The following is a 15,193-nucleotide window of genomic DNA, read 5'->3' on the forward strand; positions in this document are numbered from 1 at the left end:
GCAAATACTCATCTACGTCATTGATCCTATAACTGGAGGGGACGTGCCAAGGTATTGCCCTGAATGCAGTATTTCTAAACCCAAACTACACCTAACTGCTGGATCAACCCCCACGAGGCCCGACAGCACCCTCCAGCCATAGCAGAGCGGGACACGGCGCTGTCTGCCACCCTTTTCTGTCCTGGGCGTGCTCCTGCAATGGAGCCTGTTCTGGGCGCGCAGGCGTGAAAAGCCCCTTCACACGACAAGCGTGTCAGCCCTGCGGACCCACAAATTTTTCTAGGAGCAATCCCCCACAGCAGCTAGGCTGGGTGGATGTCTCGTCCCACCCCATTACGTGCCCAGGAGGCCTAGAAAAAAGGCAAGAGGTGCTCCTCAGTCTGCTACTGATCTATTACTCCCATTGCCCGAGCAGCAGAAATTTTGGACAAAGAGATACTCTTCATCTCCCAACAGGCTGGGGAGAGAGCGGGGAAGCCCATGCAGCAGTGCCTTGGTGGGGCAGGCGGAGGGTCTCCTGTGTGCCACACAACCTGCGCAGACAGGCCCCGCTCAGCACCCCAGGGAGCAGTCCCTTTTGGGGAAGCTGAAGCCCTGGTGCCGCAGGGGCTGAGCCTGTTCCAGCGGGATTGTGCAAACTCAAACCCCGGTGTTTCTCTGCAAGATGAACTTGGTCCAAACCTCCATGGTGCACTTTGCACTCTCACTGTGGTGACCTCATGCCAGCTCTCTCAGCAGTGTTTAAAGTCCAGGGAGAGGCGTGCTTACCTGCCTCCTACACACAACAGCTCGCTCCCACTCCTCCCTGCCTGCACATCTGCCTGGACGAGGGCTCCAGAGCCTGGATCGGGACTGCAGCATGCGGCTGCTTTTCGAGGCAGCGGTTCTGTGCCTGACCCTGGGCTTCGGGCAATGCACCGAGGACACAACACAGGAGAACACCGTCCACCATGCTCCCCAAGCAGAGTCATCCTACTCAGAGTGGGGCATCGAGGCCATCCGGGACAGCTTTGAAACGGTTAACAGCTACTTCGACTCCTTCTTGGAACTGCTTGGGGGAAAAAACGGTGTTTGTCAGTACAGATGTCGATATGGTAGGTGAACCTCACTCCTGCTGGCTCCTCTCTCCTTGCCCTTTCCCCTCTTTCCCTCTCATATGGAAACTTGCAGCACTCTCCTTCCCAGAGACCACAACCAGCTCCTATCCGTGACCTGACCCCTGCTATGCTTGGCACAGAGAAGTCACTGCAGAGAGTCACAACTTCTCTGCTAGTGCCAGCACAGAGACACTGAACCCTCATCTTTCCCTCTCGCCAAGAACAGTCTGATCTTGAAGCCACTGTGCTGCGTGCAAGGGGACAAGAGGAGAGGACGCATGTTTTACAGGGAGGGCATATAGGTAACCAGGCTGCCCAGCCACCTGGACCCTTGGAGAGAAGGACCAGGGTAGGCAGCAAGGCCGCAGAGGGGATGACGAGCAGCCCATGCAGACCTGACTCAGAAGGGGTTGTTAGTATTGCCAGTGGCCCTAATCTCAGCAACCTTCGGAGTGTCATTATTCAGCAGTTGCGAGTTGGCTAATAACGCGGGCTGGAGGAAGGGAGATAACAGGAAGGTAAACGAGACCTGCTGTCACCATGGAAAAACCTTTAGTACTCAAGGCAGAATAAGGCAGCTGCCCCTTGCCTTGGACTTTAGAGTGATTTACCAAAAAGGAAGAGTTTGGTTTGTCCTAGGGGCAGGACAAAAGGGGTGACATCTCAGGGAAAGCAGGGCAGGAGGAGCACAGGCAGGGCAGGGACTGGGCATGCAGAGGTGCGGCAGGGCAGGCCTCTATGGTGCAGGTCTGTGGGGCGCTGGGGAGGTGGAGGCACAGGCAGCACCAGCCATCAGCAGGGTACCTGGTGAAGCAACCTGTCTGGGAACAGCAAGGAGGTTTCCTACAGACTGTGTCCTCTCCCCAGCCTCCTACAACAGTCCCCACAGCAATAACTGTCCTCTGTCACCTCAGCCTGCTCATCCGCAACTGCCCGTCAAGCGCTTTTCCCCCAGCTTCATCCCACGTCCCTAGTGACCACCTGGGCAAGATGCTTGTGAGCACAGTAATGATTTCAACCCCTCTCTGTCCCTGAGCATTGGTTTTCACAGACACAGACTCCACATTTTGGAGAGATCCCACTGACTCAGTTTCATTCGCCATGCATCCCATTTCTTCCAGAGCACGGGCTGCATGCTGCACCTCTCCAGCCTGCGCAGGGTGGTCTATAATGCTCCCCCACAGATGCAGCTGGAGAGAAGCACCTCCTGCCCCTCCCAGGCCAGCAGCCAGGGTGCCGGCAAGAACCAGATGCCACAGGGCTGGGACCCGAGCTCCCTGTCAGGGCGAAAGGGAAGATGGGCCACCCTTAGCCAAAATGGGGCCATAAGGAGAGTTTAAAATCAGCCTTAAAGTCATTGGGGTTTTTTTGTTTTGTTTTTAAATAATGTGCAAACTCACGTTCCCGGTAGCTCTGCTCCCCAGGCCCCATGCTAACAGCAAACAGGGAGGAGCAAGCCAGGCACCTTAGCCCCGCAGACCTGCAGGGAGTCAGGCATCTCGGCCCATCACCTCAGTCCCACAGTGGCCCTGGTCCCTCAGCCCGGGGTCCCATGTCACTCCCCAGCTAGGGCTGCCTCTCTGCAGCAGCTCAGGAGGGCCACGGCTGCTCTGTGGGGCCCATTGGTGGCAGCGTGCGCCTCGGGGCGCAGCGTCTGGAGGAGGAGACCCCCATGCACACCATAGCATTGCCCCCACACACAGGATGAGGCTATTTGCCCATCAGGCAGCCTGTCCTCAGGCCCATAGTGTGGCAGCCCCCCGCCGTGTGCGACAACCTCCCTTTAGGTCCACACCACGCTCCAAATTCAGAGCAGAAAGGGACTTGCCCTTCTTAATGTGAAAACCCCTGGCAGTGGGTATAAAGTGGCTGGGACTGCAGTGTGCCTCGGGCAAGGTTTGGGAAGGTTGATATTCAGAGCTCATTTCAGGGAGCCTTAGGACTCACCAAGTCCTGGAGAAGTTGTCGCTCTTGGGCGCATCCCGAGGGTAGGGCTTTCCCTGCCCCTGGCCCCGCTGCCCTGGCCCTGGGCTCTGGGCAGGGGGAAGAGCATCTCCACAGAGCGGCGCAAATGCCTGCCTGCTCCCTGAGACCATCCTGCATCTTATTGGAGAAGTGTTTTACCTAGAAAGGAAAACAAACAAGCACATCATTAGCCCTGTTCTCGTCCTCTGCTGAACAACTAACTCATTGATCACCGGCTGAAGGAGGAAAGTATTGAAACGCTGCCTGTGCGCCTCCAAGGGTCTTGCTGGACCCTTCCAGGACCATTTGTCCATGCTGGTCTCTGGCACAGACATTGCAAACAGCAAGTGGAGGGGATGCAGGATGATCCCAAACCAGTGAGACCCAGTCTGTGCCCAGAGGAATGAAAAAAAAACATCTTTACCATCTTCCTGCTGAATCAGGGCCTGGTTGCTTCTTCCCCAGGCACGAAGCAAAAATTATGCCTTCTACTTTCTTTCATTTCAGCCAAGAGACACCAATAATAGCTTATTTTGCCACGATAGAGGTCAGGACTCACCTGTGATTGCCACATCCATCTTCAGCTGAGCATGTAGCACTTGGCTGTTCTGGCTGTAAGACACTCCTCTTGATTTTTCAGCAGCTAGTGAGGTCTGAAAACAAACAACTTGATGGATTACTCTCTCAAATCAGGACATTAGGGTTACACCAGCATTTGCTGGCAAATATCTCCTCCTACTACAAAATCTCTCTGGGCATCTCAGGAGGGGAAACAGCCTGAACTGGGGGCAAATCCTTCAGCTGATGGCTTCCTTCAGCTATCTGGCCAGGCAGGACTTCAATGTTTTGCCCAGCATTTGGTCCTGAGGGGCTTAAGATGAGGAGGCACATCCAGGCTGTGGGAATAGAGCCTTCAAAGTCAGGCTCTCCAACACAGTGCTAAAAGGCTGCGGTAAGTATGGGCAACGTCTGCTCAAAGCCTGCTTGCCTGGGGCAGAGAAATAACAATGGACCACTCAAAACAGCAAGGACCCCCAAGACCATCTATTCACCCAGAAATACATTCACTTCCCCCTGCCAGTGTACCAGTACTGCAGTGTCTGAGACCTCCTGCATCGCCAGCAGCTGTTCTAGCCAGCTGGCTGTTTTTCCAGTCTCTTGGCATGGCTATAACAGCTGGGAGATATTAAAGTGCATCAGGGAAATTCACTTCCCATTAGAAACTCAACTTCAGTTCTCCTCTAAGGCCGTGCCAACAAGGCAGTGCCCTGAAATATATCTTCTTCCAAAGAACAGGCTTCCTCAGCAATGCTGTGCTTCTATACATCAGCATCGCTCTTCAGCATGCGGCTATGCAGGTCCTGCTGTTCTTGCGGCTGTCTTCTGGTATCTCTCCCCAGCGACGCCCTGCAGCCAGGCAGACGGACCACAACAGGCCCCTGGTGAAACACAGCTAGCAAAACAGCCAGTGTGACCCACCAAGTCCCTTCCCCCGTCACAGACGTGCCTATAAGGATGGGCAAGCAATAAATGATAACAAGAGCACTGAGCTGATGCTCATGTAGAGCCAGGAACACCTGTTATTTCCGCTTTGCTTTTGTTTTCCTGTTAGCTAGAAAACAAGATGTGGGAGAGAGGTTAATTGTGGCATCTTGGACTTTATCTAGCTGAGAAAGAGTTCATAAAGGGGCACTTTACAAATGATTAAGCTTTGTTTTTCAGAGAGGAGGGGGGCAGGTTTCCTACAAGGGCTCATCTTGAAGGCAGTTCAATGTTTTGTTGATCACCACAATTCTCATGTGAGATTTTTTTTTTTTCCTCAGGACAACTTTCTAAGACATTGTAATAGTAACTTCAGCTTAGTGGAAGGTTTTCTCTAGAAACACAATTATCTCCATATCCCCAAACAGTCTCACTCCTACTCTGACTTGCCACCTTATCCCACTAATTGACATGTGCTGCAGGAACATAACTTACCATCAACATTACAAGCAAGTCATTAAAATTTGACCCCATCCTGCAAAATCCACCTTGGATTTTGAACTTTCCTCTGTCTCCTACCTCAGTTTGAGTTCCGAGTCCCAATTCTCATCCCCTTCCAAAAGGGCTGCTGGGCTGTGAATTGCATGGAGACCAGGGTACAGCCCTCCTCTCGTTATATTGCTTGGGAGCCTTGGGTTATAGATTCAGCCCATATATAGACACAATTCCTTCTCTCTATAGCATAACCACCAAAATAGTGTAATATGCAACGTGTCATGAACTCAGAAGTTACTTTGCGTCAGCATACCTCAATGGACTTGAGTTATGTTTTGGTGCGAAGATAATCCTATAACGACGGTGTGCTGCAACCAGCTGATTTGTGCTCTTTGCCTAACTGTTAGCTCTACCTGCTCAAAATAACAATGCTTTCTGCACTAGAAAATTACATCTGGAGCATGAAGCAGATGTGGCCTATTCAAAAAGGGCCAAAAAGGTAGAAACACAGTAGTAACTGCTCTACTGAGAAATACCTTCCCACACAAATGCCCTCACCTGGTGGTAATGTCAGCTAGAGAGCTTTATCTTGGCTTGCAGACAGCTAAATCCTTGGTGCATACTGCATTTCTGTAGGGTTGGAGAAAATTGGCTATTGGCGTTTCACAGCTGGACAGGATTTCAGTTTGTTGTTTATTTGTTGCAAATCTGTTGTTTAAACAAAACCACTCTGGCAATTTTTAATTTAGGAGGTGCTGGGAACATGCCTACATAAGACCTTTTGAGGCATTTGGCTGTGACATCTTCTCAAGAACACAGCAGATTTATGGTATTTTAGGTACCTTGACAGAAAAAAGGGGAAAGCGTCTTAAACGATTATCAGTGCTGACAAGAAGAAAGCAGTGGAAATGGAGTTTAAAAGAACCCAACCCTGCCTGAAGGGCTAAATCAGATCTATTTTATGTCTATAAAAATTCTCTAGAGGTGCTAGAAACTTAACCCTAGAGGTGATGGACTTACAGAAGGTTCAGCTCGCACATGTTTTTGCTGGAGCATTCACACAGCTTACAAAGTTTTCCCAGAGCAGGGTTCAAATATCTTAACACCTCACTCTGCATTTGAGATCTCCCTTTTATAAACCCAGCTGGGACAGAAACAAAACAAGCACTGAACACACACACACACATCAAGGGGACAGTACAGAGAAACCCGACTCCATGAGGGGCAGTCGCCACAACTTCTCCAGGGGAGAATCCTCTCCCACCTTTAAACAAGCCCCTTGCACAGTGGGCTCAAGGCACACAAGCAGCCTGGCGACTCGTCCTCCCCAAACAGGACGTGTAAGGTTAGATGGAGATGGGGGTTGAGACAGGGATGAGAGAAAGAGTATCAGACAGGGTAGAGAATAGATGGATCTCCTTTCCATGTGGACAGTTTCCACCTCAACCCTGGGCACCCACCCCTCGCACCCACAGCACTCTGTCAGCCATACACAACGCCCCAGGACGGGCTGGCAGGCAGACAGGAGGGCTTGCGCACCTTCAAAGCAAAGTAAAACAGATTAAAGAGCTGCTGAAGCTACTGTTAGCCCATTGTCTGCTGGACTCTTTCTACATCAGGTAAATAATTATTCAGGGAAGAAATTCTTGCTCCTCTATGCATATTAAGAAGCATACTAAGGGAGGGCAGAGATAATGGAAGAGAAACTACTGGCAAAACGTGGCAGTGCATCACCGCATGCAGAAAATGGACCAAGCAGATCTCCTCCTCAGAGCAAGATCAGACATGCAAGGTCTAGCACAATTTTGCAGAGATCCATAGCACACCAAGACTCCGAGAATGAACTGAGGGTGGAAAGCAATCCCCTTGCTAAGCTAGTAGTTTAGCTAGCAGTTTCTTGGAGGAGTTAAAAACCCAGCTGTGCAGAGCTCTCGGGAAGCACGTGAAAAAGCTCCTAGGAGATTTGGGAGGTCTGAGGCACTAGCTCCAGCATTGTGCGCTGCTCAACTGCAAAACCCCACGCTGCAAAGGGGGACTTGCCCATTTGTAAGAGCTGGGGAAAGTCTCAGACCTAGGGACTGGACTCAGACCAGCTTAAACATTTGAGAAGCATCGGGGACCCAGTTTACATATAACACAGTGCTCCAGTAGCCATGCCAGAGGAGGTGCAAGCTAAGCCAGGCTGTAGAGCCTCGATAGGACTGAGCTGAGAGCAGGGGCAGTGTCTCAGCCAGCTCTGGTACCTATCTCCTTCACTCCTTGCACCTCCTGGAGGAGAATGAAGTGTTTGGAGATGCAGACCGAAGGGGAGATGCCTGTCACTCCTTGCTTTTTAATGCTACTCTTGGGAAGATCGGCTTTCCTAACATTCTTCCTTTCTTTCTCAGGGAAGGCTCCAATGCCGCGACCTCACTACAAACCCCAGGAACCCAACGGCTGTAGCTCCTATTTTCTGGGGCTCAAGGTACCCGAAAGTGTATGTACTGCCATACCCACCATTCACAAATGATGCAATTCTCTAATCACAGTAACCAGCTAATAATACTGGGGAGGGAAAAGGGTTAGCTGTGCTATACAGCGACTGTGCGATGGCTTCTCTTCGCAGCTGAAGCCAGAGCTTGGGAAAAGGGAGAAAATACCACTTATGTGGTGTTAGGGGACACGCCGTCTGCCTGGGACTACCAGGAGTCATGGCTGCCTACTGATGGCAAGCAAGGCAAACATGTCAGTCTTAGCACTAACTTACTGTCAGTCAGTGAGGCATTAAGATCTCAACTGCTAGTGGCAGTGAAACAGGAATCACGTAGACAGGAGTTACATTTATGATAGACTGGCCTGTTGCTCTGGTTGTCTTGATAGGTACCAAAAGAGAAAGTTTCCTGAGCAGGTTAGCACTAAGAGAAGAAAAGGGGGTACCTGGCCAAGCAGAGCACCAGTGTGGAGAAAAGTATTTTTATCAAGGCCCTGAACAATCCCATGCCCTTGTGATAGGACAAGGAACATGTTCAATGCTGGGCAGCTCAGTGACATAGAATAATGTTCAAACAGCAATACTCTAATGCATTCTCCATACCTGGCCCTTTGTCCCCTCCCATGCTTTTTGCCTCTGCCAAGCACTGAAAGAAACCTGTGGGCTTTAATGCTGCACCCACTTGTTAGTTTAAAGGCAATTAATGAAATCATATTGGAATCACCAGGAAAAGCACTCCCAGGAGGCTCTAAGAGCAGGAATTACTATTCAGCTCATGCATTACTGCTGCCCATGAAGTCTGCAGCAATTAGGCAGATTCCTGCTCTGAAAAACCCTCTCTTTACAGCCCATTTTTCCTATTAGATTAGTTCCTTAAACTACACTTCATTGCAAACCTTGTGGGCATTTCTGCAGTACCTCCTTCTTCTACAGGCAATCATGAGCGCTGAGCGCAATGAAGAAACAATTAATCTCCTAAATATTACACGAGGAAGGCCAAAAAGAGGAAGAACTTATAACAAGCTAATGAGTCCAGTCTCTCCAGAAGACAGGCCTTCTGCCACATCACCCCCATCGTTATTAGCTAAGCTTGCTGTTTACCTGCAAGCGAGTAGAACTCCCCTGACCAAGCAATTGCTTTGTCCTTGGCCTCACTCGTGTATCTCTGAGAAATAAGGCATTAATAACACTTACAGCAGATTTATTAGGCCAAGAAGCAGGACTTGTCAGGTTGTAGGAAAAGGAGGAAAGAGAAAAGGAGCCTTTGCCACTGCTAGCAAGGACAGGAAGCTCTCTGATGAGCTCTGATAAATGAGAACTAGCAAATGGTTGTGGAGGAGCTGTTTCCCACCTCTCTACCAGAGGTTAATCCCCCACAACAGAGAGGAGAGAAGGGAATGTCGTCTCCCCTGCATTGGACCTGCACTACTGTTGCCACTTTCTTTAGACAGTGAGGGAGAAGCATGTGTTCCCTCCTGCTGCCCCAGCTATCAGGGGTAGCTTCTGGAAAAGGAGCCAGCTGGGCTCTGCAACACCTCACCCATTTGCAGCTATTTGAGTCTGAGGCCAGGACACAGCCAAGCAACACTTCTTTTCTCTCTTTCCCCAGCTAGATTTGGGCATCCCTGCCATGACCAAGTGCTGTAACCAGCTAGACATTTGTTACGACACCTGCGGGGCCAACAAATACCGCTGCGACGCCAAATTCCGCTGGTGCCTCCACTCCATCTGCTCCGACCTCAAGCGCAGCCTTGGGTTCGTCTCCAAGGTGGAAGGTAGGCTTCCCGGCTCATGTCCCCTGTGGAGGGAAGGAGCAATGGCAGGGGGGAAGGGTGTGGGCAGGGAGCCCTTTCCTTGCCAAAAGAAGCAAAAATCGGCAGTAGGGAGCAGCACATCTGTCCTGTGCTTGTCACAGATGGGTCAGATGTGAGGGAGAACACCGAGATCTGCCCCCTCCACACACACTTCTGTCCCAAGACTAGACTCCTAAAATTATTTACATTTGGAAAACATTACAAAACACACGTAGAAAGAAAAAAAGCTAAACAACAAAAAAACCCTAGAAGCAATTCCTTCAACACTTGGATGCCCTCCCTGAGAGTTCAAACACCTTCATGGGAGACCAAAAAGCCTTCCAGAGCCAATAAGCCACACGCTGCAACCTGTACATGGCCAAGGACCAACAAACTGGGAGACCCAAAGACAGGGGCTCTTCAGGATCTGGTTCACAGATGACAATAGCAACAGGGACACACCACAGCATGGGTGGTGGCTGAGCCAGTGTGGGGAGACCTGGATTGCTCAGAAGCCCCCCGTGCTAACAAAGTTCTAGTGACCTGTCAGCAGCTCAAGAGCCAGCCTGGTTTTGCCTAATTTTAAAAGCCTCAGTCTGCAAGTTTGAGAAGAGCTTTTTATTAAAGGCTATATTGGTAACCTCTATGAAGGTTACACATGTGACAGCCCAAGCCTGCCTCTTGATCCTCTGTGCTAACATCCAGCACCTCCGCACTGTGTGAGGAAGAGGAAACACCTCCCCTGCCACTACCAGAGGCCAGCCATGGCAGGAAAGCCTCCCCCAGACTGCTCCTCCTGAGACCATTTCAGAGCATCCCCATCCTCTGTAAGGCAGGTATCCATCTCTTGCACAGGAGCTGTGTGACAGTAATGCAGGACAGGCAGAGATAAGACCTTCCAACAGTAGGTGACACTGAAACAGTTAAAGCTATTTACAGGAGCTCTGGTCTGAAAAACTGGCAAAGTCTTTGAGAACAGCCCATTCCCAAAGCCGAATAAAACTGGTGGTGCTGCTAAGTTTATCACAGCTAATTGCAGCCAGCCCCTCTTGGTTCATCCCCGCTGCCAATACCCTGCTGTAAGGTATAGTTAAATATGCATTTGTTTTCCAAAGGTGCAGCCTGATTAGGACATGGGGGCAAGTCTGCATGACACCAGTACTGGTGCAGATGGCTTTCTGCTTCGTCACAGATAAGTGTTTGGAAAGAGCATCCAGGCCAGCAAGAGAAAACAAAGATGTGGACTGAGCTAGAAGTGCTACAGGCCAAGTACAGCCAATCTTTCATGGTCACCCTTATCTACAGGTCCTTGTGCAGCCATCCTCTTCCTATCTCTTCAGCTTTTTCCCTGCCAATTTTTCAGATCCCTCCTTTTTCCTTTCTGCCTGCAGCGTGAAGCAAACAGATAGATCCTAGGGAGTTAAGGTGGAGCAGAGCCAAGCCACGTCTGCCTATAGTCAAGTAGGACTAGATTCCTCCAGCATCTCTGTCCTGGTTGCCGCAGGAGGCACAAGCAGTTGCTAACACAAACAAACTTCTGAGCCATCCTCTCCTCCCCTTGCTCTGATTCCTCTTGCCTTGTGCTCTATACCTCCCATTCCCTGTCCTCAGGGCTGCTCAGAACAGCTCCTGTCACACAGTCCTCCTCCTCCACCACCATCCCTGCTCTTATCTGAGATCCTTTCCACTGAGTCACCAGGAGTTCAGAGAAAGCAGGCAGGGAAGAGCAGCTACACTCCCTTCATGTGGGCACAAACATCCCAGCTGCAGCAGTGCCAGTTAAGCAAAGCCTCAGTTTTCCCACTGACTCACTACAGCCTCTCCAACCAAGCAGACTCCTAAAGCAGCAGGAGCAGAGTGGGGTGCTCAGAGAGGCTGAGACGGGAGGAGACAGTCCTGAAGGCAAGGCTTTCCCAAATCTATTTTGCATAGAGCAATCAATATTAGTTGTAACATTGGTAGTGAGTAAACCCTAACAGACCTGATATTTAGCCTATTTATTTATTGACATAGCAGTTGACAAGCAATTTTGGGCTTGTTTCTTGGGAAGAAGAGAGGCTAGTAGTCACGCAAACATTATCAACAGCTCTGCTGTTACAACTGCAGTAGGATTTTTCATGCTGGCTAGCAGCTGGCATTATAACCCCAAAAAGTAGAAAAGGTTGGTTAGTAGTGGCTATAGGCAAAACTGAGGGAAGAGGGAGCCAGGAAAGACAATACTGTAGATGTCTTCTGGGAAATCTGCTTGATAAACAGTACTACTTGCAGTACCCCAAATGATCCATCAACCAGAAAAGTCTAAGAGAGGCAAGGAGGGAGGGGGATTAGGGGGGAGAGAAGTTAGTGCCAGATTAGTGCCACCCTAGGGAGAAAAGAGCCCCCAGTTCAGCAGGAAGGAGCCTTTGGATTTATAAAAATGCAATACCCAGAGAGAAGATGACAGCCCGTGCTTCTAACTACAAATAACACATAACTCAGTGCTGGGCTTAGGCTAGGGTGCTTCCACCCAGCCCTCAGATATCCCGGAGTGCCTGTTACTTACCTGCCTGATCTCTTCCTTCTCCACAGCTTGTGAATCCATCGCAGACACAGTGTTCAATGCTGTCTGGACCCTAGGCTGCCGGCCCTTCATGAACAGCCAAAGGAGTGCCTGCATTTGCAACGAGGAAGAACGAGATGAATTGTGAGGAAGAGCAGATGCCCGGCCTCCATGAGCCTGCTGCCAAGCGTCCCCTCTCTGATACCGCACTTCAGCGCAGTGATTTCTATCAGCTCTTTGGCCTAGCACAGGATGGGGGGACCTGCACCAAGCAATACACATCAACTACAGCTTTTGGACAGAGGGCTATGAAAGGGGAGACAGCCTGTGAATACAGGGCAGTGATGCCTGCTGTCCACCACAGATGCAGTTCAACAGCCCTACCCCTTTCCAAGTCCATCAGCCTGAATGATCCGATGCCAATTTTCTCTGCAGACTGATCAGGAGAGGCAAGCAGGACGCAGCACTGGTTATAAACAAGGGGCTTTACTTGTTTGTTTGCCTTAGACACACATGTATTAGCTCCCCCTGCCCCTTAACTCTCTAATTTGTGGTGCAAGGCACTAGGTTTCTGCAACCCCTGAAAATCCCAGTCCACGGACACACCATTTACATTTTTCTACCACCGGTGACAGACCAAAGAGGAGGGGTAATTTGCTTTCAGCATGTTGCTCGCACCCATCTCTGACATTTTCCATCCTACCGTTACACACCCTGACAACTCTGTTTATTTAAATACTTGGTGGATCCTAAACCGATTTAAAACATCTGGGGATTTGGTAAGCATGAGAAGGACTTTTAAGTGCTTGTGATACAGGCACAATTCATATTTGGGCAAAAAGATGCCAAGGCCCATTGCGTCTGACGTGAAATCACAGCACTCTCCCACGGTCTCAGGAGAGGGAGCTGCTTTTCTTTTACAGCGTCATCCAGATCTATTTCATTATTTTCCTCCTATATCATTTAACAAAGTTTTTCTCTTAGGATCCCTTTTTACACAAAATGGCTGGATATCCACCTCCATCTTTTGCATGAGGGAAAGAGGAGGCTCACATTTGCCTTGGATGAGAGATTCAAAATCCCAGCGGCTTATCTGTCAGGTGGCAGAGCTTACATGCTACCTCTGTGGGGCAGAGACACTGCCAGCTGAGGAGTGATCAGCAGCCTCAGACAGCATTCTTCCCAAAATATGGTTAATACTTCCATCTGTTATCAGGAGCTTTTATTGCATGCAAAATTAGAATTTAAAGTGGTATATGGAATTTCATCTACATATAACATTTGCAGACAGCTTTCATCTGTGCTTCTTGTTGAAAGGAAGTTGCTACTGGGTGCGCGTGCCACGCCATGTAAATACTTCAGCGTCTTCTGCAAACATATTTATGGTTATGTTCTTCCATCTGCCACAGAAAAGTTAAGGCTACAGAAGGGTGATTTAACAAGAATGGAAAGAGCCTGTCTTAGTTACTTTTCTTCTAGTTTGTGTTTAAATGTATGCACGGAGCTATGAATTATTTAAGCCCAGTATTCCCGTTCTTGTCAGTTATCTTTGCTTCACAGTGAACAGCAATGAGACATTTATCTGGCCCCAAACAGACTGAAACAACAAGACCCCACTGGTATTAAGACCAGGAAAATGGAAGTGACCGCATGAGGTGTACTGGGATGTTTTCCATTAAGGAGGATCTTAATTTACACTGATCAGATGCAATGACATTCTTTCCTACCTGTTCTAATGCCACTGGAGAGTGAATACTGCATTGCCAAGGTTCATCACAGTGTGTGTCTATCAGAGCATGAGACTGGACAGACAATCTTTATTACCCATCTAAGAAACACGTATTTTTGGCCAGGGATGGGAAGGAAACATTCCTCATTCCAGACACTTCCCAAACTTTGTGTTTTGTTGGTGAAATGGTGGCCGTTGCCAGTTTTAAATGTGAGCATACTCTTATGATTAAATGTCAAAATTAAAAAAAACAAAACAAAAAATATCTTGTCTAAGCTCAATAGCCAACTGGCTGGCAAATGTCTTAAAGCATTTTATAGTTCAAGTGATACCAGATTAAAGCCAGGCCAAGCAACTGACAACAGATGATGCTATATGCTGGAGAAATTTAAAAATTCTGAACAAAAGCTCTCTATCCAGATGCTGATGCATTGGAGACACCACTAATATAAATCATAATTTCTTCATACTTTCAGACCACCATTCATCCCAAAACACTACAGACTGCTGCACACAGGGCAGCTACTGAATAAGTACATTTTTCACTATGAAGTTAGGCTGTGGTAATCTGAAAAACCTCACGAGCAGCTCTGCAAGGAAACTTTTGAACCTTCAAGCCGTGGCAATGACTCAAGAACACCACCAGATAATCCTGCGTAGGAGAAAACCAGTGCATGAACTAAAGTAAAACTTCTGCATCCAAACTAAAAATTGCATCCCCTCCATGCGGCTCCTGCTATCCAGTGGTGTACAGCCACTAAAGCAGCTGATCATGGGATTCTCACGGTCAATGCACAAACCTTGGGTCATCTTCACTTCCACCCTGCTCGGAACAGGAAGATGACACTGTGCTCACCTGATGGCTTCCTGTTGACTTCGTGTGTTGGCAGGATTATTTGCAACTCTTGCTGATATCAAACTCATTCAGCCAGCGTGCCCTCTCCTAGGAATGGTTCCCCAAGCAGCAATCTCTATGTTTCCACTGAGGACATAAAAGCAGGGACTAGGATGGCAAGTAATAGGTGATTATTCCTGTCGAACATTTACTTTACATCCTAAGAGAAAATGAGGTGGCACCAGCCAGAATATACCAACCACACACCTTGGGCAGCACTGATGCAGCTCGGACTTTGAACTATGGTTGGCAGTGCTGGTCGGACCTTCGGGAGCACTGGTCGGGTACGTTGCCTTCTTGCACACACAGTGCCTGCTTGTGCAGCGTGTTTTGCTTCCACTCTATGGCGTGGCAGATTAAATTAAACGTACAAATCCCTCGGCTCTCTGATGAGTTTGGCCTTTGATTTCAGGTCCAGGGTGTAATGCTGACAAGGATGACAGATGGAAACAAGAGGTAAACTAGGGAAAGCTAAAAGACTTTGAAAAATGGTTTTGTTTGTGCCTAGGAGCCATCCTCGGAGGCTCCTCAGCCATCATCAGAGGAGGAATGGCCACAGGACTGTGGCAGAGAGTAGACCATCCTGCTTGCAGGGCAAACTGAACACCTTCCCAAACTGCTCCATTCACATGGCTGCACGAACCAGTGTTTCCTCCTCATTACTCTTCCAAATTATTTAACTAAAAAGCTGCAGAGCAGAAAGGCTGCTTCATATGGATTTGTCAGGA

At 49.1% G+C, this 15,193-nt stretch overlaps 1 protein-coding gene across 2 annotated transcripts; it reads left to right on the plus strand.

The window, feature by feature from the left end:
* Positions 1–644: 644 nt before the first annotated feature.
* On the plus strand, positions 645–14,848 carry PLA2G12B (phospholipase A2 group XIIB). Of its 2 annotated transcripts, none has more exons than XM_030029640.2 (4): positions 645–1,094; positions 7,427–7,503; positions 9,119–9,284; positions 11,871–14,848. In XM_030029640.2, the coding sequence occupies exons 1-4, from the start codon at positions 860–862 to the stop codon at positions 11,987–11,989; spliced, it is 597 nt and encodes a 198-aa protein (XP_029885500.1). In that variant the 5' UTR covers positions 645–859; the 3' UTR covers positions 11,990–14,848. The 2 variants fall into 2 exon arrangements, with proteins under 2 accessions (XP_029885500.1, XP_029885499.1); XM_030029639.2 differs by having other exon boundaries at positions 652–1,094; positions 7,427–7,515.
* Positions 14,849–15,193: the final 345 nt, after the last annotated feature.

The sequence above is a fragment of the Aquila chrysaetos genome, chromosome 11, assembly GCF_900496995.4.
Source record: "Aquila chrysaetos chrysaetos chromosome 11, bAquChr1.4, whole genome shotgun sequence".
NCBI lineage: Eukaryota > Metazoa > Chordata > Aves > Accipitriformes > Accipitridae > Aquila > Aquila chrysaetos.

What these genes read in the sequence shown, in the direction of transcription:
- PLA2G12B (XM_030029639.2), top strand. Translation starts at nt 860, where the DNA reads ATGCGGCTGCTTTTCGAGGCAGCGGTTCTGTGCCTGACCCTGGGCTTC. An exon ending in GGCTCAAGGTACCCGAAAGT is followed by an intron (nt 7,516 to 9,118) that starts GTATGTACTGCC and finishes CTCTTTCCCCAG; the next exon opens with CTAGATTTGGGCATCCCTGC. An exon ending in GTTCGTCTCCAAGGTGGAAG is followed by an intron (nt 9,285 to 11,870) that starts GTAGGCTTCCCG and finishes CCTTCTCCACAG; the next exon opens with CTTGTGAATCCATCGCAGAC.